This window comes from Haliotis asinina, chromosome 5, assembly GCF_037392515.1.
Source record: "Haliotis asinina isolate JCU_RB_2024 chromosome 5, JCU_Hal_asi_v2, whole genome shotgun sequence".
NCBI classification, from domain to species: Eukaryota; Metazoa; Mollusca; class Gastropoda; order Lepetellida; family Haliotidae; genus Haliotis; species Haliotis asinina.
In genome coordinates, this window is record NC_090284.1 from 55,902,420 (window position 1) to 55,926,659 (window position 24,240).

At 42.5% G+C, this 24,240-nt stretch overlaps 1 protein-coding gene across 1 annotated transcript in view; it reads left to right on the forward strand.

The window, feature by feature from the left end:
- Positions 1–7,068, forward strand: part of LOC137284864 (bone morphogenetic protein receptor type-1B-like) — a 68,866-nt gene extending 61,798 nt beyond the window's left edge. Inside the window, exon 11 of the mRNA XM_067816884.1 lies at positions 387–7,068. Within this exon, the coding sequence (XP_067672985.1) occupies positions 387–527 (141 nt within the window). The 3' untranslated portion in view covers positions 528–7,068. The remainder of the gene's footprint in view (positions 1–386) is intronic.
- The last annotated feature ends 17,172 nt before the right edge of the window (positions 7,069–24,240 follow it).

Below are 24,240 nucleotides of genomic sequence, written 5' to 3' on the forward strand. Positions count from 1 at the left end.
TTTAGACAGCTTTTGTGTTCAGGGATGCGACTCATGCAGTCTGTAGAACATGAGACTAGTTTGGGATATAAGTATCACTTATATGTTTGTTGTTAGAATCCTGTGTACCTCATGTACTGAAAGTATAGCATCTTCTAAATCATCAGCACTAACTGAAACTTCTACAAATACTTAAATTGATACTGATACTTTTGCTCATTGGATTATCTGGTCCAGATTTACAGACTGCTGCCTCATTGGAATGTTGCTGAGTGTAGCGTTGTACAACAGAAAAACAGCTAAATTAAAACTTTCTGTTTATTTGAGACTCAGCTGTCGCAGTTTCTCTCATTTTTAAGTAATTAATTAGCATTGTGTGTGACCTTACCTCTGTCTTACCTCCACAGTACATGAAGATCCTGACGAAGGTGATGATCGAGTGCTGGAGCCCCAACCCAGCAGCCAGACTCACATCATTGCGTGTTAAAAAGACACTGGGGAAGATGTTAGAGAGCATTGACCTCCACACAAAGCTGTCTCAGTCATGATGACATCGGGCAGACAGGATCTAAACTTAATCAGGGAATGCTGAATATATAGTGCTGTGTACAGATGCTTGTTCTCACTGATGAGGAGATTGCTTGGCCCACCGACCCAGCGTGCAACGGAGCACCGAGTATGGACTCGCCACGTCTACGCCGCTTGTCCCCGACAGATGTGGCAGCATGTGGAAAGTGGAGTGCAACCACACCCAGCCTTGTGCAAGTTTCATGATCATGCATGTCTCGTTCCATGCATTTTGTAAACTGATTGCTCAACAACAGGACTATATGGAGTTGGGATATGATTTATTCAGATAAGTGTAGATCAGCAGAATTCAGTGACTGAATCAATGAATCTACAGGAAATGTAATCATTGAATCAATGTTTTCATGGATGTTTTGGCCTAATTTGCTGATATCATGGGTCCTTTCATCTGTGATTATGTGACTAGACTAGCAACTTGTTTTGTTGAATCATATGAGAAACTAATTCTACAGGCTTGTTTGGCCAAAGGGAGATAACTCTGTTTAGTACAAATGAAAACCTAAAGACATACACTCATTTGAAAATGAGTATTCTAATCTGCTGCCCTATGTTTTCTTCTTCTATCTATCTGTAGAATAATAATTTACTAAAATAGTTTGATAATGTATAAGTTTAATGGGTGTTTTTCTGTGATTAGAAGTTGCATATATTTGACTTTAATTGGCCAACTTATTTTATGGCTATCTTTCTTTATCTTTGTTACAACTCCAAAAGGTATTCATTCACAATCCTGAAATTAGTATTGTATTTAAAATGCAAGTTAAAACAATTAACGAAGGCCTTTGTCTTGCAGCATTATCTCCCTTGGACCATAGTCTGCCAGCAAAAGAGCTTGATCAAACTTACAGAATAAACTTGCTCCAGCAAAATAGTGACCTAACCTCTCCCACCACGGACAGTCTTTAAATGGCATTTTATAATTTATTTACAAAATTATTTCATTGTTCCATCAGCCTTTACTCCCTTCATCAGAACAAACCTGCATCCCTCTTTGTTTGTTTATCAGATCACATAATGGCAATATAGTTATAAATCTCAGCGTTATTTGAATGACTGCAAATATCACTAGAATTGTTTGTTTTCCATGCTCAACTATCGTTTGTGATAAATTATAATTTATGCGCATACCTTTTAAAGAATAAGCAAATGGCGTGGATCCCATATCAGATAGATTTGAAATGTATATCTGTTGTTAAATGATACAAAATAATTTGGAATACATCTTAAATGAGACAGAAATTATCAGTTCAGTGTTGAAATCTTAATTTGATTTATTGAGATTTTTTTACCCCTTTGGCACCGATGTTTTAATGCTTACCACAAAGAGGTCAGTTGAATATGTCATCCTTGTACATATGAACCTAGAGCATTATTCAATGTGTACAGTTTTCATAGCATAAGCATCATGAAGTCCGTTTCCATGGTAACATACAACTCTTGTACATAGGTCATTCTGATGTCATAGATAACCCAAATTGTATTTATTTTTATGTAGTGTATTGTACCATATCAAGTCACAATTGTGGTTCTTGTATGAAGGGCCCCCTGTTTGTATATATGTACATACATATGTGTTTTTCCCCCCACCCGACAGCCCAAACTGTGAAATAACATGCCAAACATTGCTGTTCTTGAAGTCTGTTGTCCCAGTTTTAAATAGTTTTAGCGTACTCATTTTAATCAAAAATTGATTGTGCAAATATGAATTAAATCAAACTGTTTTAAGTATTACTTTACCAGGAAGTGATAATGGCTGTAGCAATATTTATACTTAACCAGACGATGCCAATTTTGTGAGTTAGTAATATGTTTCTTGAACAATGCCTCTTCTTGTTGAGTTTTAGATGTCTCATAGTTACGTCTCATGCAGTAAGTGAATGTACTATTTTGAAGAAAACTGTCTAGAAAAGGATATGCCGGTTGTACTTAGATCGGCTGCTGGATAAATCACGTGATACTGAATCTTTAGCATTTATCTGCTATGATGTAAGAATATCATGCCCCACAAACCCACAAGCAACCATAGTGGTGGTTTCATCTAGGACACTGACACATCACCCATTTCGCTCATTGCTGTGAGGTAGGTGCACTTTTGGAAACTCCAAATTCAAACCATCTCAAATTTTGTTTTTTTATTGTTTGAGTAGAAAGATGAAATCTGTTAAGTTTTTGTCTAACACCCTTTTGGAAAACGTTTTATCTTAAATTCCTGAAATTACTTGAATTTAAAGAAATTTATCTTAGTCTTGAGAATAGTCTGAATTTCCTTATTACTGAAACAGATCTTCAACTTGTTTATTTTGATAGGACATCATGTTGGTTTGCTTCCTGCCTTCATGTCTCAACAGTCTAAATATAGTGGGGTAGCCTAGTGGTTAAAGCACTCACTACCATGCTAATGACCCAGGTTTGATTCCCATCATGGGTACAATGTGTGAAGCCCATTCCTGGTGTCCCTGCAGTGTAATGACAGGAATACTGCTTGAAGTGGTGTAAAGCATAATCACTCAACCAATCTAAAATAAACATGACTGCAAGTTAAGGACAGAGTTTTGTCTCCTAAAATGTATTCGTTCGAGTGAAGTGGCTCTCGTGTCGGTGGCTAGATCTCTTACCTCAGTCAAGTAGATTGTAAGCAATCTCTTAGAGGCTTCCATTTCTGTTGTCAGTGACTGTTATCTGTCGCTGTTGTCCGTCGCTGTCGTCCAGCTTTTACATGTTATTCTCCTAGTCTTCCAGTCTTATAGATGCAACTGTTTATGTCAGTTTCTGTCAGTCAGGCCAGTTTGGGACATCATGTCCTAGCATGATTTGCCAGGTATTGAGATCATCAGTGGTTATGTCATGATCATCAGCTTGAAAATCCGTAGCTTAATCAGGCTCGATAACCAAACTATATTTTGTACCTCACCTGACTTTTTTAACATGATACGTAACACTTTTTCCAACTCTATAAAGTAATAATGTCAGTTTTTAAACTAGAAATCGTATAATCCTATTCTGTAACAGTTACATGTTAATTCATGGTGTTTCTGTCATAGCTTGTAAATGGCTCTTTAGACATAAATTCTATCAAGTCTTTTTATTGGATACTGTTAAGGTAGTTTTGATAACTTATCTAATGTTAGGCAGGATTTCTTCCAGTGTTTTACAAACTGAATGTTGTGGAATGTTTCCTGCTTGTTGTATGACAGTTATTCAGTTAATGAAATATATATATATATATTTGATAAGTACAGTACACATACAGCAATACAATAAATAGACTTGGAGTTTGGTATTACAGATAAATTATTTAATTTTGGCCCTTTTTTGTATTGGAGAAAAAGGGCATCATGTGTTAAATGTAAACAAGATGTACAAAACTGTGTTAACCATCAGTTGCTGGTTTAGAAGCTCTACTTTATTCAAAAACAGATATTGCAAGATTTTGTGAGGGGTACATATTATACAACAATGGAATTGTGTTTGTTTAAACTTCAAACCTCGGTTTCACAAATCTTCTGCATTGCTGTGCGATGTAAGACTTGCAATAACTTATTCATTTGCCAGCTGTATTTTTAATACGATAGTGCTTTATCAGAAGTGTACTGCAGATTTGTTCAGATTGTGAAACAATGAAATTCTGACCCAGAAAAGTGTCTTGCAGTAGAAAAAAATATCTCTTTTTTTTTCAGAGGTGAAGAATGTTTTCCATTTAAAAATAATCATTAATGTTTCAAAAGGTTATTGTTATGAAAGGAACAATAATTGTATATAACTCCAAATTTCAAAATCTTTAGTGATGTTTGAGAGATGGGCAACATTTTTAGTAGTCACTATGTTTGGTCATTTTCAGTGATTTAATGGCCATATCAAGCAGATCTCTTCCACCTACCCACCTCCAGGTTACCTACTGAATACTGAGCACAATCATCAATAACAGTAGAAACTCATGTGATCATTTTTGTAGCCACTGAATATTATTTTGTTGAGAAAAAATCAAAATGCTTACATTTTTATGGATAATTTACATGATTTGAATGTATCGATTTTTAACCAGTTGTACATTGTCTTTGGCTGTAATATGGCTCAAAGAGCTTTTGAATGTATATTTTGTAAATATTTCTATAACTACCAGGCAATCCCTAATTTCTGTTAGCTTATGACGTGAGATATTGTTGAAGCTAGAAACAGATGTTGTAGGAGGAGAGGAGCATGTATTTCTATAATGGCGAGTGACGATGTCATCAGGGAGTTAAGCTGATCACCATATGGATGATTATATTAGCTGTATCATATCGTGTGAGGTTATGTATGGGGGAAAGGTCCAGGATGATGTCAGTTGTGGATGTTTATTGCTATCCTGAACACCTCAGGTACGGTTGGTGTTGACAGACCAGAAACGAACCCTGAGATCAGACTCATAGTCACATATCCTTGGATACCAAAGGGATGCAGCTTTGCAGGAAGAGTTGCAGCACATTAGAAGTTTTGGGCCAATCGTATCATCTCGCCAGGTCCATCTTCTAGGAGACGATGATTGTACTTAGGTCACAAACTGATATATTACCTTGGACAACTTTCGTAAGGCAATTTCAGGAGTAAATGTACATGTCTCCAGGTTTGCAGAAAACACATTGGCTGTGTTTGTTCTGTTGTTCTGGGAAACAGACACTAGGCTTTTAAGAGTTCAATCATTACTTATCAATGCTGTGACATGGGGAGAATTTGGGTTCCCCCCTAAAAGTAAGATGGTATTTTAACTTATTTCTTAAGAGATTCTCTTAGGGTGACCTGTTCCTGATTTCCACGTCCTGACACCTTGAGGCATTAGAGGTGCAAGTCACTGTGCAGAGTTGCTTCCCTTTACCTCTCTAGTATCTGCTGATTACAATCCAGGGTCTTACCACTGTTTGAGTGTTTCAGTTTAGTGGTCAGGGCCTAGATTTTCAAAGCTCTTGTATGACTAGGATAATGTTAATAAATGGCACTTACGATGAGCTATGAGAGCTATGAAAATTTATGCCCTGGTCTGCAGCCTGTATTGGCATTGGTCTCTACCTGGGCAGTAAGCTTTTACAGATTATAATATGACTGAAAACCAGTTTAAAACAACACAGAATCAACACTTTAACTATATTTACTGTATTAAGCAACCATCTCCAATAAGTTCCCCTGAACAACTTCTAAAATACTCTTCAGGTAATTATTTAAGCAATTCTCACAAAGCCCCCAAACATATGATAGTCCATATTTTCCTATGTATATTCCTTTATCTTTACAGAAAACAGAGTTGAAAGGGGTATGTAACTGGCCAGTATCTGTTGTTGACAATGTTTTGCTAATGCTACATTTGTTTTCTACCACTCAGTCGCTGACAATAAGTTAAATCTGAGTATATTTTGATAAACACCACTATTTTGTTAACTTACGAAAGATCTGGGGTTCTTATTATGATGAATGTTGTACATGCATTAAGTGTGGTAAATGGCATGAACTTCTCAATTTGTAACTTTCATCAGTAAAGGAAAGCTTTATGCTCAATAAAATTTGACAGGTTTATTTTCTGAACTTGAAACAATATATTGTGATGAAGGCTGTTGACCTTCTCTCACTAGCACTTTGCTTAGGATACCATTTATAAATCATGTATTATCAAGATCTTGACTGTTTGTCGTATTAGACAACTAATAGGATTGGGTGGTCAGACTTGCTGACTTGGTTGACACATGTCATTGTATCTCAGTTATGCAGATTGATGCTCATGCTGTTGATCACTGTTTTGTCAGGTCCAGGCTTGATTATTTACAGGCCGCTGCCAGATAGTTGGAATCTTGCTGAGTGCAGCATAAAACTAACTCACTCACTCACTCACTCATTATCGAAACCTATGATCAGCTTCCATGAACTCAATATTAATTTCTATGTTGATCTATGTTATCAAGTTCAAAGAAATCCATGTAACAATGCGTTGTTATGAGTCCAGGTTTGAATGAAAAGTTTTCTTTGCTGCTTCCAAATTTCACAGATTTTCTCCATGTCAAAGAATTTCTTTTTCAGATTGTGAACTTTGACTGTTGTTGATTCAGTTTAACGTCTGAGCTGACATGTCACAATCATACATGGGCTACTGCTAAGTCCAGACTATTACAATTTCACAAATACTTACAATCTTGTCAATAAAACAATTATAATGTTTCACAGCAGAATGGAATGTGAAGATCTGTTTACAATGTATGTGAAATTAATTGAAAATAAACCACAACGATAATCCACACCAAAACTAAACCTAAGCCACATATTGATTGGTATTTGGGTTTTATCTGCAAATACATGTTGACTTAGGCCAGAATGTGCCACTCTTTTTCTGAAGCAAAACATTGAGCCAAGGGCTGTCTAAGACTCTTATTTTCATATACCTATGCAGCATTTTTATTGCATTAAATGGTATGTACTTTATTTTGTAGAAAATTATGCAATGAATTTCATTTTGCAATAAAATGTATTTACCAACTGTGACAGTTTGTTTTTTGTAGTGAATGGGTTAATGTTTTGGGTACAGTATAATACTATCTTCCGCAACGCGTTTTGCGGGCTGTATTAAAATGCACCCCATCAGTCTGTTTCCGGAGCAGAACTGAAATTGAAGGTAATGCTGGGGATATGTTTATTATTATTTTATGATCATAAGCCCGCTACGAAGTAATTATTCCTTCCATCCGTACCGAAACTTTGTCCGGGATATATTTACATGCTAGGTTCACCAAACTTTACACACATGTTAATCATTACACAAAGATGTGCCTATTGCTGATCGCATGTTGTTGATCACTGGATTGTCTCATCCAGAGCTCACCAAACTTCACACCTATGTTGATCATTACACAAAGATGTGCCTTTTGCTATTTTGAAGTTTTTCAGAATTTTTTTTTTTGCTGTTTCCATGGAAAGACAACCATGAAAACTATTATTTGTGAAGTTCTCATACAGCTTGAACTATTCCGTCAAGACCATTTTGAAGAATCTGGTTAGAATAGTCCTTAGGTAACCGTGTTTATCGTAAGAGGCGACTAATTGGTGGTTAGACACGCTGACATGTTGTTGATCACTGGATTGTCTCATCCAGAGCTCACCAAACTTCACACACATGTTAATCATTACACAAAGATTTGCTATTTTGAAGTTTTTCAGAAGTTGGGGTTTTTTTGGTTTTGTTTTTTTTGCTGTTTCCATGGAAAGACAACCATGGAAACTATTATTTAACATGTATATAAAGCTTAGTACAGTCAACGAAAACAACGAAAGTTTTGTGAGCTGCTGACCCTTGTCACAATATATATCAATAGTAGTCATTTAAGGTCTCAAATGGGAAGCAGGAGTATGTGAACTGTGCTCACCTATACTCTTGTATATTGCAAACATATCGCCGTACATGCTCTAGACGCTGGTATTTTTTCCCTGGATTATTTGATGTTAATCTCAACGGTCAGGGTGTCATACGACTCTTGCAGCAAATATGGCATTTAGAATAATTATAGGGTAAACATTCATTCTGGATTACGGTTGCCTTAATCTGTCGTTTTCGAATACACATACCCAAATGAAATGAAAATGAACACTTAAGTCATAGCTATCCCTAGTGGTGTAATCCTAACCTACAGAGTTACCTCCCTTGACGTTACGTTACCCATAGCTTGTTTGAACAACCTCAAAGGTTTCGTCTATGGTGCGCTGTCCGGGAGGTCCGGATATCACCTTCCGACCAGATCAGAAAGCCGTTCCCCACAAGGGGAGAAACCAGAGGCTTCACATGACAGGGACGGTGTCGACCTGGTTGATGATTCTATTCCCCAGTTTTTCTCATTCCCAAGAAGGACACGGATGATGAGGATGATTAGGACTTAAAAGTTGTAAACAAGAACTATTTAAGGAAACCACCCTAATTCAAGATGGAATCCACTGAGGAACCTGAGAACATTGATTGAACAGAATTCAAAGTTTATCAGCATGGACCTGAAGGATGCTTATCTGCACGTCCTCACTTGCAGAAACATCTTCCTTTTGCAGAGAACGGCCGGAGGTTCCAGCTTCAAGTGTAACCGTTCGGGATTTGGCTTTTTCCCATTGGTCCTGGCATCATGTTAGTTACAGACAATACGGTAGTGTACTACATAAACAAACAATGAGGAACGAGATCTTATCAGCTTCTTCAGATCACACAGGAGTTATTCAGCGGACGTGGTGAAATGTTATATCAGAGCGTGTAACATTCCGTGCAAAAATCTACATACATACAGGGATTTAATGAACAGACAACTGTGGCCATCTCTGAGTCCATTAGACCTTCAACAGCAACCCTTTATGACGCCATGTGGAATGTCTTTATCCAGTAGAGATCAAAGCGACACCTCCTGAATTCTTGTGTCCCCATGCCTGCCATAACTGATTTTCTCCTATGCTTATAAGAATTGTTAGGAAGTTGAAACAATACCATCGAAGGTTATAGACCGGCTGTTGCTTCTGTGCTGGATTTATAAGGATTGTCAGTAGAATCGGATTGCTCCTTAAGCAGACCTATTAGATCATTCCAAATCAAAGACTATACTCCCCGACTGTTTTTTCTTCAAAATGGGACTTGTGTGTAGTTTTACAAGCTTTACAGAGATATCCCTTTGAACCTATGCAACTCATATATTTAAAGTTTCTCAGTTTCAAAACGACCTTTCTGTTAGCATTTGCTACAGCATCAAGGGTATCAGAGTTACATGCAATTGATGTTAAGTCTATTGCATTCACAGCAAGATATAAGTCAATGTCATGCAGAACTGTAACCGAGTTTACAGCTAAGAACCAGTCTGCTGCCGCAGGTCCTTTAGGTCACAGATCTTATGATATACCAGCCCTTCCTTCCCATGCCTTTAGACTGGGTCCTGCAGATGCGATGAGATGGTATCTACATCGTACAGCGAACTTTAGACATGTAAAACTAAGGTTGGGATTTCCAGGAACACTATTGCTTCATGGCTTAGGAAAACTATTGTTCTTGCGTATCAAGGGTTAGATCAGGAATCGGTTTCTAAGAAGTTTTCTTCCCATGAAATTAGGGCTCTAGCATTATCAGTAGCTGCTTGGGGTTCAGTATCTGCTGAGAGTGTGGTCTATAGTCATTGGAAGTCCACAAACACTTTTATTAACTTTTATTCAAGAGACATAGGTTCTTCTAATATCGGCTGATCGGCTTATTAGCGTTATTACACGCATACTGGGGACCTTCCTAGATCGCATGACCAGATAACGGGTGACAGCAGACGTGACCTCAGGGCCGTCATAGCTGTCAACAAGTATCTGATACTCGGGTTTTCTCCTCATAGACACGCCTGGTTCACATACTTTGGCTCCGAAAAAAATATATAATAACATGAAACAACACTATTAAAAATGAAAACAGATTTAATGATCATGAAATTGCTGGAAATCCACACATGCTCAATGAAGCACAACAGCTTTACTGTACAGAAAGGTACTGTGAGACCCCATTAGAGGGTGCCTTAACATCTCTGTTTCTGTGGTACTGTGAGACCCATAAGAGGCTCCCTTAACGTCTCTGTTTCTGTGGTACTGTGAGACCCCATAAGAGGCTGCCTTAACGTCTCTGTTTCTGTGATCCTGTGAGACCCATAAGACGATGCCTTAACATCTCTGTTTCTGTGGTACTGTGAGACCCATAAGAGGGTGCCTTAACGTCTCTGTTTCTGTGGTACTGTGAGACCCCATAAGAGGCTGCCTTAACGTCTCTGTTTCTGTGGTGCTGTGAGACCCATAAGAGGGCACCTTAACGACTCTGTTTCTGTGGTGCTGTGAGACCCATAAAAGGGTGTCTTAACGTCATTGTTTCTGTGATACTGTGAGACCCATAAGACGATGCCTTAACGTCTCTGTTTCTGTGGTACTGTGAGACCCATAAGAGGCTGCCTTAACGTCTCTGTTTCTGTGGTGCTGTGAGACCCCATAAGAGGCTGCCTTAACGTCTCTGTTTCTGTGGTGCTGTGAGACCCATAAGAGGGTACCTTAACGACTCTCTTTCTGTTGTGTTGTGAGACCCATAAGAGGGAGCATAAACGTCTCTGTTTCTGTGGTGCTGTGAGACCCATAAGACGATGCCTTAACATCTCTGTTTCTGTGGTACTGTGAGACCCATAAGAGGGTGCCTTAACGTCTCTGTTTCTGTGGTACTGTGAGACCCCATAAGAGACTGCCTTAACGTCTCTGTTTCTGTGGTGCTGTGAGACCCATACGAGGGCACCTCAACGACTCTGTTTCTGTGGTGCTGTGAGACCCATAAAAGGGTGCCTTAACGTCACTGTTTCTGTGATACTGTGAGACCCATAAGACGATGCCTTAACATCTCTGTTTCTGTGGTACTGTGAGACCCATAAGAGGGTGCCTTAACGTCTCTGTTTCTGTGGTACTGTGAGACCCCAAAAGAGGCTGCCTTAACGTCTCTGTTTCTGTGGTGCTGTGAGACCCATAAGAGGGTACCTCAACGACTCTGTTTCTCTTGTGTTGTGAGACCCATAAGAGGGAGCATAAACGTCTCTGTTTCTGTGGTGCTGTGAGACCCACAAGACGATGCCTTAACATCTCTGTTTCTGTGGTACTGTGAGACCCATAAGAGGCTGCCTTAACGTCTCTGTTTCTGTGGTACTGTGAGACCCCATAAGAGGCTGCCTTAACGTCTCTGTTTCTGTAGTGCTGTGAGACCCATAAGACGGTACCTTAACGACTCTGTTTCTGTGGTGCTGTGAGACCCATAAAAGGGTGCCTTAACGTCATTGTTTCTGTGGTGCTGAGATCCATAAGAGGCTGCCTTAACGTCTCTGTTTCTGTGGTGCTGTGAGACCAATAAGAGAGTACCTTAACAACTCTGTTTCTGTGGTACTGTGAGACCCATAAAAGGGTGCCTCAACGTCACTGTTTCTGTGGTGCTGAGACCCATAAGAGGCTGCCTTAACGTCTCTGTTTCTGTGGTGCTGTGAGACCCATAAGAGGGTACCTTAACGTCTCTGTTTCTGTGGTACTGTGAGACCCATTAAAGGGTGCCTTAACGTCACTGTTTCTGTGGTACTGAGACCCATAAGAGGCTGCCTTAACGTCACTGTTTCTGTGGTGCTGTGAGACCCATAAGAGGCTGCCTTAACGTCTCTGTTTCTGTGGTACTGTGAGACCCATAAGAGGCTGCCTTAACGTCTATGATTCTGTGGTACTGTGAGACCCATAAGAGGGTAGCTTAATGACTCTGTTTCTGTGGTACTGTTAGACCCATAAAAGGGTGCCTTAACGTCACCGTTTTTGTGGTACTGAGACCCATAAGAGGGAGCATTAACGTCTCTGTTTCTGTGGTACTGTGAGACCCACAAGACGATGCCTTAACTTCTCTGTTTCTGTGGTACTGTGAGACCCATAAGAGGGTGCCTTAACGTCTCTGTTTCTGTGGTACTGTGAGACCCATAAGAGGCTGCCTTAACGTCTCTGTTTCTGTGGTGCTGTGAGACCCATAAGAGGGCACCTTAACGACTCTGTTTCTGTGGTGCTGTGAGACCCATAAAAGGGTGCCTTAACGTCACTGTTTCTGTCATACTGAGACCCATAAGAGGCTGCCTTAACGTCACTGTTTCTGTGGTGCTGTGATACCCATAAGAGGCTACCTTCACGTCTCTGTTTCTGTGGTACTGTGAGACCCATAAGAGACTGCCTTAACGTCTCTGTTTCTGTGGTGCTGTGAGACCCATAAGAGGCTGCCTCAACGTCTCTGTTTCTGTGGTGCTGTGAGACCCATAAGAGGCTGCCTTAACGTCTCTGTTTCTGTGGTACTGTGAGACCCATAAGACGATGCCTTAACATCTCTGTTTCTGTGGTACTGTGAGACCCATAAGAGGCTGCCTTAACGTCTCTGTTTCTGTGGTGCTGTGAGACCCATAAGAGGGCACCTTAACGACTCTGTTTCTGTGGTGCTGTGAGACCCATAAAAGGGTGTCTTAACGTCATTGTTTCTGTGATACTGTGAGACCCATAAGACGATGCCTTAACATCTCTGTTTCTGTGGTACTGTGAGACCCATAAGAGGCTGCCTTAACGTCTCTGTTTCTGTGGTGCTGTGAGACCCCATAAGAGGCTGCCTTAACGTCTCTGTTTCTGTGGTGCTGTGAGACCCATAAGAGGGTACCTTAACGACTCTCTTTCTGTTGTGTTGTGAGACCCATAAGAGGGAGCATAAACGTCTCTGTTTCTGTGGTACTGTGAGACCCATAAGAGGGTGCCTTAACGTCATTGTTTCTGTGGTACTGTGAGACCCCATAAGAGACTGCCTTCACGTCTCTGTTTCTGTGGTGCTGTGAGACCCATACGAGGGCACCTTAACGACTCTGTTTCTGTGGTGCTGTGAGACCCACAAGACGATGCCTTAACATCTCTGTTTCTGTGGTACTGTGAGACCCATAAGAGGCTGCCTTAACGTCTCTGTTTCTGTGGTACTGTGAGACCCCATAAGAGGCTGCCTTAACGTCTCTGTTTCTGTAGTGCTGTGAGACCCATAAGACGGTACCTTAACGACTCTGTTTCTGTGGTGCTGTGAGACCCATAAAAGGGTGCCTTAACGTCATTGTTTCTGTGGTGCTGAGATCCATAAGAGGCTGCCTTAACGTCTCTGTTTCTGTGGTGCTGTGAGACCAATAAGAGAGTACCTTAACAACTCTGTTTCTGTGGTACTGTGAGACCCATAAAAGGGTGCCTCAACGTCACTGTTTCTGTGGTGCTGAGACCCATAAGAGGCTGCCTTAACGTCTCTGTTTCTGTGGTGCTGTGAGACCCATAAGAGGGTACCTTAACGTCTCTGTTTCTGTGGTACTGTGAGACCCATTAAAGGGTGCCTTAACGTCACTGTTTCTGTGGTACTGAGACCCATAAGAGGCTGCCTTAACGTCACTGTTTCTGTGGTGCTGTGAGACCCATAAGAGGCTGCCTTAACGTCTCTGTTTCTGTGGTACTGTGAGACCCATAACAGGCTGCCTTAACGTCTATGATTCTGTGGTACTGTGAGACCCATAAGAGGGTAGCTTAATGACTCTGTTTCTGTGGTACTGTTAGACCCATAAAAGGGTGCCTTAACGTCACCGTTTTTGTGGTACTGAGACCCATAAGAGGGAGCATTAACGTCTCTGTTTCTGTGATACTGTGAGACCCACAAGACGATGCCTTAACTTCTCTGTTTCTGTGGTACTGTGAGACCCATAAGAGGGTGCCTTAACGTCTCTGTTTCTGGGGTACTGTGAGACCCATAAGAGGCTGCCTTAACGTCTCTGTTTCTGTGGTGCTGTGAGACCCATAAGAGGGCACCTTAACGACTCTGTTTCTGTGGTACTGTGAGACCCATAAAAGGGTGCCTTAACGTCACTGTTTCTGTCATACTGAGACCCATAAGAGGCTGCCTTAACGTCACTGTTTCTGTGGTGCTGTGATACCCATAAGAGGCTACCTTCACGTCTCTGTTTCTGTGGTGCTGTGAGACCCATAAGAGGCTGCCTTAACGTCTCTGTTTCTGTGGTACTGTGAGACCCATAAGACGATGCCTTAACATCTCTGTTTCTGTGGTACTGTGAGACCCATAAGAGGCTGCCTTAACGTCTCTGTTTCTGTGGTGCTGTGAGACCCATAAGAGGGCACCTTAACGACTCTGTTTCTGTGGTGCTGTGAGACCCATAAAAGGGTGTCTTAACGTCATTGTTTCTGTGATACTGTGAGACCCATAAGACGATGCCTTAACATCTCTGTTTCTGTGGTACTGTGAGACCCATAAGAGGCTGCCTTAACGTCTCTGTTTCTGTGGTGCTGTGAGACCCCATAAGAGGCTGCCTTAACGTCTCTGTTTCTGTGGTGCTGTGAGACCCATAAGAGGGTACCTTAACGACTCTCTTTCTGTTGTGTTGTGAGACCCATAAGAGGGAGCATAAACGTCTCTGTTTCTGTGGTGCTGTGAGACCCATAAGACGATGCCTTAACATCTCTGTTTCTGTGGTACTGTGAGACCCATAAGAGGGTGCCTTAACGTCTCTGTTTCTGTGGTACTGTGAGACCCCATAAGAGACTGCCTTAACGTCTCTGTTTCTGTGGTGCTGTGAGACCCATACGAGGGCACCTTAACGACTCTGTTTCTGTGGTGCTGTGAGACCCATAAAAGGGTGCCTTAACGTCACTGTTTCTGTGATACTGTGAGACCCATAAGACGATGCCTTAACATCTCTGTTTCTGTGGTACTGTGAGACCCATAAGAGGGTGCCTAAACGTCTCTGTTTCTGTGGTACTGTGAGACCCCATAAGAGGCTGCCATAACGTCTCTGTTTCTGTGGTGCTGTGAGACCCATAAGAGGGTACCTTAACGACTCTGTTTCTGTTGTGTTGTGAGACCCATAAGAGGGAGCATTAACGTCTCTGTTTCTGTGGTGCTGTGAGACCCATAAGACGATGCCTTAACATCTCTGTTTCTGTGGTACTGTGAGACCCATAAGAGGGTGCCTTAACGTCTCTGTTTCTGTGGTACTGTGAGACCCCATAAGAGGCTGCCTTAACGTCTCTGTTTCTGTAGTGCTGTGAGACCCATAAGAGGGTACCTTAACGACTCTGTTTCTGTGGTGCTGTGAGACCCATAAAAGGGTGCCTTAACGTCATTGTTTCTGTGGTGCTGAGATCCATAAGAGGCTGCCTTAACGTCTCTGTTTCTGTGGTGCTGTGAGACCAATAAGAGAGTACCTTAACAACTCTGTTTCTGTGGTACTGTGAGACCCATAAAAGGGTGCCTCAACGTCACTGTTTCTGTGGTGCTGAGACCCATAAGAGGCTGCCTTAACGTCTCTGTTTCTGTGGTGCTGTGAGACCCATAAGAGGGTACCTTAACGTCTCTGTGTCTGTGGTACTGTGAGACCCATTAAAGGGTGCCTTAACGTCACTGTTTCTGTGGTACTGAGACCCATAAGAGGCTGCCTTAACGTCACTGTTTCTGTGGTGCTGTGAGACCCATAAGAGGCTGCCTTAACGTCTCTGTTTCTGTGGTACTGTGAGACCCATAAGAGGCTGCCTTAACGTCTATGATTCTGTGGTACTGTGAGACCCATAAGAGGGTAGCTTAATGACTCTGTTTCTGTGGTACTGTTAGACCCATAAAAGGGTGCCTTAACGTCACCGTTTTTGTGGTACTGAGACCCATAAGAGGGAGCATTAACGTCTCTGTTTCTGTGATACTGTGAGACCCATAAGACGATGCCTTAACTTCTCTGTTTCTGTGGTACTGTGAGACCCATAAGAGGGTGCCTTAACGTCTCTGTTTCTGTGGTACTGTGAGACCCATAAGAGGCTGCCTTAACGTCTCTGTTTCTGTGGTGCTGTGAGACCCATAAGAGGGCACCTTAACGACTCTGTTTCTGTGGTACTGTGAGACCCATAAAAGGGTGCCTTAACGTCACTGTTTCTGTCATACTGAGACCCATAAGAGGCTGCCTTAACGTCACTGTTTCTGTGGTGCTGTGATACCCATAAGAGGCTACCTTCACGTCTCTGTTTCTGTGGTACTGTGAGACCCATAAGAGACTGCCTTAACGTCTCTGTTTCTGTGGTACTGTGAGACCCATAAGAGGCTGCCTTAACGTCTCTGTTTCTGTGGTGCTGTGAGACCCATAAGAGGCTGCCTTAACGTCTCTGTTTCTGTGGTACTGTGAGACCCATAAGACGATGCCTTAACATCTCTGTTTCTGTGGTACTGTGAGACCCATAAGAGGCTCCCTTAACGTCTCTGTTTCTGTGGTGCTGTGAGACCCATAAGAGGGTACCTTAACGACTCTGTTTCTGTGGTGCTGTGAGACCCATAAAAGGGTGTCTTAACGTCATTGTTTCTGTGGTGCTGAGATCCATAAAAGGGTGCCTTAACGTCACTGTTTCTGTGGTGCTGAGACCCATAAGAGGGAGCATTAACGTCTCTGTTTCTGTGGTGCTGTCAGACCCATAAGAGGGTACCTTAACGTCTCTGTTTCTGTGGTACTGTGAGACCCATAAGAGGGAGCATTAACGTCACTGTTTCTGTGATACTGAGACCCATAAGAGGCTGCCTTAACGTCACTGTTTCTGTGGTGCTGTGAGACCCATAAGAGGCTACCTTCACGTCTCTGTTTCTGTGGTACTGTGAGACCCATAAGAGACTGCCTTAACGTCTCTGTTTCTGTGGTGCTGTGAGACCCACAAAAGGGTGCCTTAACGTCTCTGTTTCTGTGGTGCTGTGAGACCCATAAGAGGGCACCTTAACGACTCTGTTTCTGTGGTACTGTGAGACCCATAAAAGGGTGCCTTAACGTCACTGTTTCTGTGATACTGAGACCCATAAGAGGCTGCCTTAACGTCACTGTTTCTGTGGTGCTGTGAGACCCATAAGAGGCTACCTTCACGTCTCTGTTTCTGTGGTACTGTGAGACCCATAAGAGACTGCCTTAACGTCTCTGTTTCTGTGGTGCTGTGAGACCCATAAGAGGCTGCCTTAACGTCTCTGTTTCTGTGGTGCTGTGAGACCCATAAGAGGCTTCCTTAACGTCTCTGTTTCTGTGGTACTGTGAGACCCATAAGACGATGCCTTAACATCTCTGTTTCTGTGGTACTGTGAGACCCATAAGAGGGTGCCTTAACGTCTCTGTTTCTGTGGTGCTGTGAGACCCCATAAGAGGCTGCCTTAACGTCATTGTTTCTGTGATACTGTGAGACCCATAAGACGATGCCTTAACATCTCTGTTTCTGTGGTACTGTGAGACCCATAAGAGGCTGCCTTAACGTCTCTGTTTCTGTGGTACTGTGAGACCCCATAAGAGGCTGCCTTAACGTCTCTGTTTCTGTGGTGCTGTGAGACCCATAAGAGGGTACCTTAACGACTCTGTTTCTGTGGTGCTGTGAGACCCATAAAAGGGTGTCTTAACGTCATTGTTTCTGTGGTGCTGAGATCCATAAGAGGCTGCCTTAACGTCTCTGTTTCTGTGGTGCTGTGAGACCCATAAGAGGGTACCTTAACGACTCTGTTTCTGTGGTACTGTGAGACCCACAAAAGGGTGCCTTAACGTCACTGTTTCTGTGGTGCTGAGACCCATAAGAGGCTGCCTTAACGTCTCTGTTTCTGTGGTGCTGTGAGACCCATAAGAGGGTACCTTAACGTCTCTGTTTCTGTGGTACTGTGAGACCCATAAGAGGGAGCATTAACGTCACTGTTTCTGTGCTACTGAGACCCATAAGAGGCTGCCTTAACGTCACTGTTTCTGTGGTACTGTGAGACCCATAAGAGGCTGCCTTAACGTCTCTGTTTCTGTGGTACTGTGAGACCCATAACAGGCTGCCTTAACGTCTATGATTCTGTGGTACTGTGAGACCCATAAGAGGGTAGCTTAATGACTCTGTTTCTGTGGTACTGTGAGACCCATAAAAGGGTGCCTTAACGTCACCGTTTTTGTGGTACTGAGACCCATAAGAGGGAGCATTAACGTCTCTGTTTCTGTGGTGCTGTGAGACCCATAAGAGGGCACCTTAACGACTCTGTTTCTGTGGTACTGTGAGACCCATAAAAGGGTGCCTTAACGTCACTGTTTCTGTGATACTGAGACCCATAAGAGGGTACCTTAACGTCACTGTTTCTGTGGTGCTGTGAGACCCATAAGAGGCTACCTTAACGTCTCTGTTTCTGTGGTACTGTGAGACCCATAAGAGGCTGCCTTAACGTCTGTGTTTCTGTGGTACTGTGAGACCCATAAGAGGCTGCCTTAACGTCTCTGTTTCTGTGGTGCTGTGAGACCCATAAGAGGCTGCCTTAAAGTCACTGTTTCTGTGGTACTGTGAGACCCATAAGACGATGCCTTAACATCTCTGTTTCTGTGGTACTGTGAGACCCATAAGAGGGTGCCTTAACGTCTCTGTTTCTGTGGTACTGTGAGACCCCATAAGAGGCTGCCTTAACGTCTCTGTTTCTGTGATACTGTGAGACCCATAAGACGATGCCTTAACATCTCTGTTTCTGTGGTACTGTGAGACCCATAAGAGGGTGCCTTAACGTCTCTGTTTCTGTGGTGCTGTGAGACCCATAAGAGGGTACCTTAACGACTCTGTTTCTGTTGTGTTGTGAGACCCATAAGAGGGAGCATTAACGTCTCTGTTTCTGTGATACTGTGAGACCCATAAGACGATGCCTTAACATCTCTGTTTCTGTGGTACTGTGAGACCCATAAGAGGGTGCCTTAACGTCTCTGTTTCTGTGGTACTGTGAGACCCCATAAGAGGCTGCCTTAACGTCATTGTTTCTGTGGTGCTGTGAGACCCATAAGAGGGTACCTTAACGACTCTGTTTCTGTGGTGCTGTGAGACCCATAAAAGGGTGTCTTAACGTCATTGTTTCTGTGGTGCTGAGATCCATAAGAGGCTGCCTTAACGTCTCTGTTTCTGTGGTCCTGTGAGACCCATAAGAGGGTACCTTAACGACTCTGTTTCTGTGGTACTGTGAGACCCATAAAAGGGTGCCTCAACGTCACTGTTTCTGTGGTGCTGAGACCCATAAGAGGCTGCCTTAACGTCTCTGTTTCTGTGGTGCTGTGAGACCCATAAGAGGGTACCTTAACGTCTATGATTCTGTGGTACTGTGAGACCCATAAGTGGGTAGCTTAATGACTCTGTTTCTGTGGTACTGTGAGACCCATTAAAGGGTGCCTTAACGTCACTGTTTCTGTGGTACTGAGACCCATAAGAGGCTGCCTTAACGTCACTGTTTCTGTGGTACTGTGAGACCCATAAGAGGCTGCCTTTACGTCTCTGTTTCTGTGGTACTGTGAGACCCATAAGAGGCTGCCTTAACGTCTATGATTCTGTGGTACTGTGAGACCCATAAGAGGGTAGCTTTATGACTCTGTTTCTGTGGTACTGTGAGACCCATAAAAGGGTGCCTTAACGTCACCGTTTTTGTGGTATTGAGACCCATAAGAGGGAGCATTAACGTCTCTGTTTCTGTGATACTGTGAGACCCATAAGTCGATGCCTTGACATCTCTGTTTCTGTGGTACTGTGAGACCCATAAGAAGGTGCCTTAACGTCTCTGTTTCTGTGGTACTGTGAGACCCATAAGAGGCTGCCTTAACGTCTCTGTTTCTGTGGTGCTGTGAGACCCATAAGAGGCTGCCTTAACGACTCTGTTTCTGTGGTACTGTGAGACCCATAAAAGGGTGCCTTAACGTCTCTGTTTCTGTGATACTGAGACCCATAAGAGGCTACCTTCACGTCTCTGTTTCTGTGGTACTGTGAGACCCATAAGAGGCTGCCTTAACGTCTCTGTTTCTGTGGTGCTGTGAGACCCATAAGAGGCTGCCTTAACGTCTCTGTTTCTGTGGTGCTGTGAGACCCATAAGAGGCTGCCTTAACGTCTCTGTTTCTGTGGTACTGTGAGACCCATAAAAGGCTGCCTTAACGTCTCTGTTTCTGTGGTGCTGTGAGACCCATAAGAGGCTGCCTTAACGTCTCTGTTTCTGTGGTGCTGTGAGACCCATAAGAGGCTGCCTTAACGTCTATGATTCTGTGGTACTGTGAAGTTCTCATACAGCTTAAACTATTCCCTGAAGACCACTTTGACGAATCTGGTTAGAATAGTCCTTCGGTAACCGTGTTTATCGTAGGAGGCGACTAATTGGTGGTTAGGCACGCTGACATGTTGTTGATCACTGGATGGCCTCATCCACAGCCAACAATATACAGACCCCCACATGACATAGCTAGAATATAGCTGAGTGGCGCGTTAAATAACAAACAAACAAACAAAAATCAAATCAAACACCACAGAAGGGCTTCACACATTGTTAGCATAAGGGGAAATCGAATCCGGGTTCTCGGTGTAACGAACAAACACTTATTTTAACCACCAGATTAGCCCACAGCCAATGACTCAAGGCTTGGTCCTTGTAACCCTAACTAAAGCTTGGAATTAAGGGGATTCGAACAAGAACTTTGGACATGCTCCTTAACCAGATGTTAAACCCCATGTAACTTTGCACATCAAGGGCGGTGGGGTAGCCTAGTGGTCAAAGCGCCTGTTTGTCACGCTAAAGCCCCAGGTTCGATTCCCTATATGGGTATGATGTGTAAAGATCATTTCTGGTGTGCCCCACCGTGATATTGCTGGACAATTACTGAAAGCGGCGTAAAACACAACTCATTCCTTCTTCAACTTAAGGGAGGGGGGGGGGACATATAATCGACGTAAAAGCTTAGCACCGATTATTCCAAAGCATATAACCTGCCAAGACAAATCAGAACATTTCTTCTATTCAACCACACAGAGTCGACAAATTCCATGTTAGGTGTCCTAGGACCATTTACAGGGAAATATACCAAAGGTCTTTCATCCAAACTAAAGTTTGAATATGAATAATTTTGACAGTAACAAACAAACTCATTTAAGTTGGAAGGGAGCCCCAGGGACACCAGAAATTCAGAACCGGACCCGTGGAAATCTACACTTGCTTCATTTTGGGCTTTAGTATTGCAGAGAAGACAAGGCAGTAGGGAAAATGATGTGGTTGAGGGACTACGAGGCAGCCTTGTCTTTCATTCTGTGGACAGAACGGTCTGGCGGGCGTTTGTTTTGCGAAACGTGCGTAAAATATACTATTTTCTTCCACGAGAGCGACGTTCAAGACTCACCAAGTAAAAGATTCTTGTCACAATTATCAGTAATGTTGAGACCTTAACGTTGTCCTTACATTCTTTCAAGGTACTTTAAATAACTGATAAATAATTCCGGAAACCTGGCATACAACATGTCTTCAGCAACCGATTTTGTCGTAAGAGCCAATGTATTTCAACAGTTTCTTCATGGATCGATATTCGAAATATCCCTCTTAGCGCTAAGATAGTCGTAAGTACCATGCATTAGCATTAACTTACGAGGGTCTTAGCACTAAGAGAACTTCGAAAATCTAGGCCCTGGTGCAGAATTGTCAGCGAAGATGACATCCATTGGACTTTTGCCTGATGAATTTCTTTACACAATTTGGCAGTCTCAGACAATTAATGTGAAACCATAAGTAACAAAATGTCTAGCTCAGTGTCAGCCCATACATTTGGGGTGAAGTTTTTTACGCATGTATTACCGCATCTAACATTGGTGTGCACTTACAAATGCTCGTCTCAACATAGAAGCACTCGCCCTTTTCCGGAGCAATTCGGATTGTCCCGGAAAAAACACGAGATGGTCACGAATGACAGCTGTGCTGGGTGTGATGATATGCACAATGTTCAATGATTTTCTGAAACAAATACTGAATCAGATTATTATAGGATTAGATTAGGACGATACACTCCAGTGATATTAGAGTAAAATCTTTACAGGATTGTGGATTCGATGGTCTTTCCATCTAATTCCATTCATTGCACTGGAAAATCCCATGTAAATATAACGTGACTGGCCTGCTGATATATCATTAGAAAAAAGGCCCTCTATTTACACTCCGATGCTACGTGCTTATATTTTTTACTGCAGGGTATAGACACGCTAAATGAAGGCGACAAAATACTTTTCATAATCAGCACTAATTTGCTAAATTCAGTCACTAAAACACAGTTGTCACTAAGATCTTTTTCCGGGTCATTTTGTCAAATAAATGTACAAAAACATTTTGTGACTTAGATGGGGAGGGGGGCTCGAACCCTCTTACTACATGTAGTTCACACAATGTCAGCAATAGCGAAGCGCAGAAAGGGAGGGAGTGGCTTCCCTTCCATCAAACACAGGACGGAACGTTTCAACGTGATTTATGAAAAGAGGTAACATTTTCATAGACGACTGTAAATGAGTAAAGAAGCATGCTGTTGATCTGATCCCACAGTATACGTGCTTAATTTGTCAGATAAAAACTTTAACATAAAAGAAAACCAAAGAATAAATTATGATTGAAAAGGTCGGTATGTACTCAGACGCAAAAGTTGTTGTGACATGGAACAATGTCACTGATATAATATAGAATATTTATATAGCACACATATCCCCGTACTAGTGCATGTTCAAGGCGCTGGTAGTTTTCTCTCGATCACTAGATGTCAATCTCAACAGCACATCGTATTTCAATCTCAACTCCCTGGGGAGTATACAACTCTTGCTGCCACTTGGCGCACCAAGATTCTCACGAGTTACCCATTAACAGTTGGGTGAATTGGGACATATAGTCACAGTACTTTGTCCAAGTTCACTGCACGTTGCTGTACCCGCAACTAGGTGTTTGCACATGTAGACACCATCTGGACATAAACCAGCGGATTCGTGGGTTCTTTAAAGTGCATAGGGTTGTGTACTGTGCACTAGGGCTGTGTACTTCACACTAGGGTTGTGACAACACTGTAAGAGTCTGCACACAATGTCGACTCCAAGGTTTTTACACCCGGTCACAGGTGGGCTCGATACCGACACCACAATCACTAGCCTAGCGCCTTAGCCTGCTCGCCCACCATGCCCCCGTCATTGGTAATCTTGTGAATGAATAATTGGATTAGAACCGAAGAAAGAGTTTGTAAAACTGCTTGAGCAAACTCAACTGAGCAGTTGTTTGAATGGCATGAATTTTGAAAGCAGAATGACATATTCGAGAAATATTGTGAGCATAGTCACATTAAAAGGAGGCCGTCCCCGTAGTGGTTGCCCGCCAGTAACGACCCCACCAGACCAACAGATTCGAACCGTGTTCCTCCTACAAAGGTTCCAGCCAGCAATCCATACAACCCGTACCATACACGTACCGACGTCTACGTGTCCACGACATCCAGCCAGGCAGGCAATTCTGCCAGAACGTCTTCATCGTAGTCTTGAAGCAAACAGCACGTGAGTGGAGAAGAGTTATCTTCTCCGAGTCATGCTTCTCTCTTCAACGAGCTGACGACAGGCCACGTGTCTACAGGCGCACATTATTCTGAAGGGCATTCTTGAAGTCAGAACTCGGGAATAAACTGTGTACTCAGGAACCAAATTGATTAGTTTGTAATGATTGAAGGTGTGAGGTTGGGAACCGCCTATACTCTATCCTCTTTTGCATGAATATTTCCTGACGTACAATCAATGTATTATTGTATTTGGTTTTACTCCGACAGAGTATATTGTTCATAGTGTTAGTGTCAGTTACGAGTCTCCTTTTCCCTTACAGCTAAGCACCAGGCAGATTAACATTATCTATCATCTACTCATACGGTTGTTAGTATGACGTTGTGAGGGATTGAACCACCGACCCACTAGACCAGGGTAGTATGATACCCGCATATTTGATTCTTTTAGGGGAACAATCACACGAATCTGCAGTAATTTACGGTATGGGCAAAACAGTGTTTTTGTTATTCCGACCTATAAGACGCAGCTTGTCCCAAAGGGTAATTCTCTGATATATGAATATACAGGACATATATACATCATACCTACTGCCGCAACCATAAGACCATTGGCTGTTGTCTTACCCACGTGACCACACAGCTAAATTGGAGAACAACAAAATTTATAACCCGCCTCCCCTCAGAAAATGAAGCTATTGTCACCTTCTATATTCACACACGTGTCAAGCTATTATATTAGTCGGATAACACAGACGCTATAGATTAAGGTAT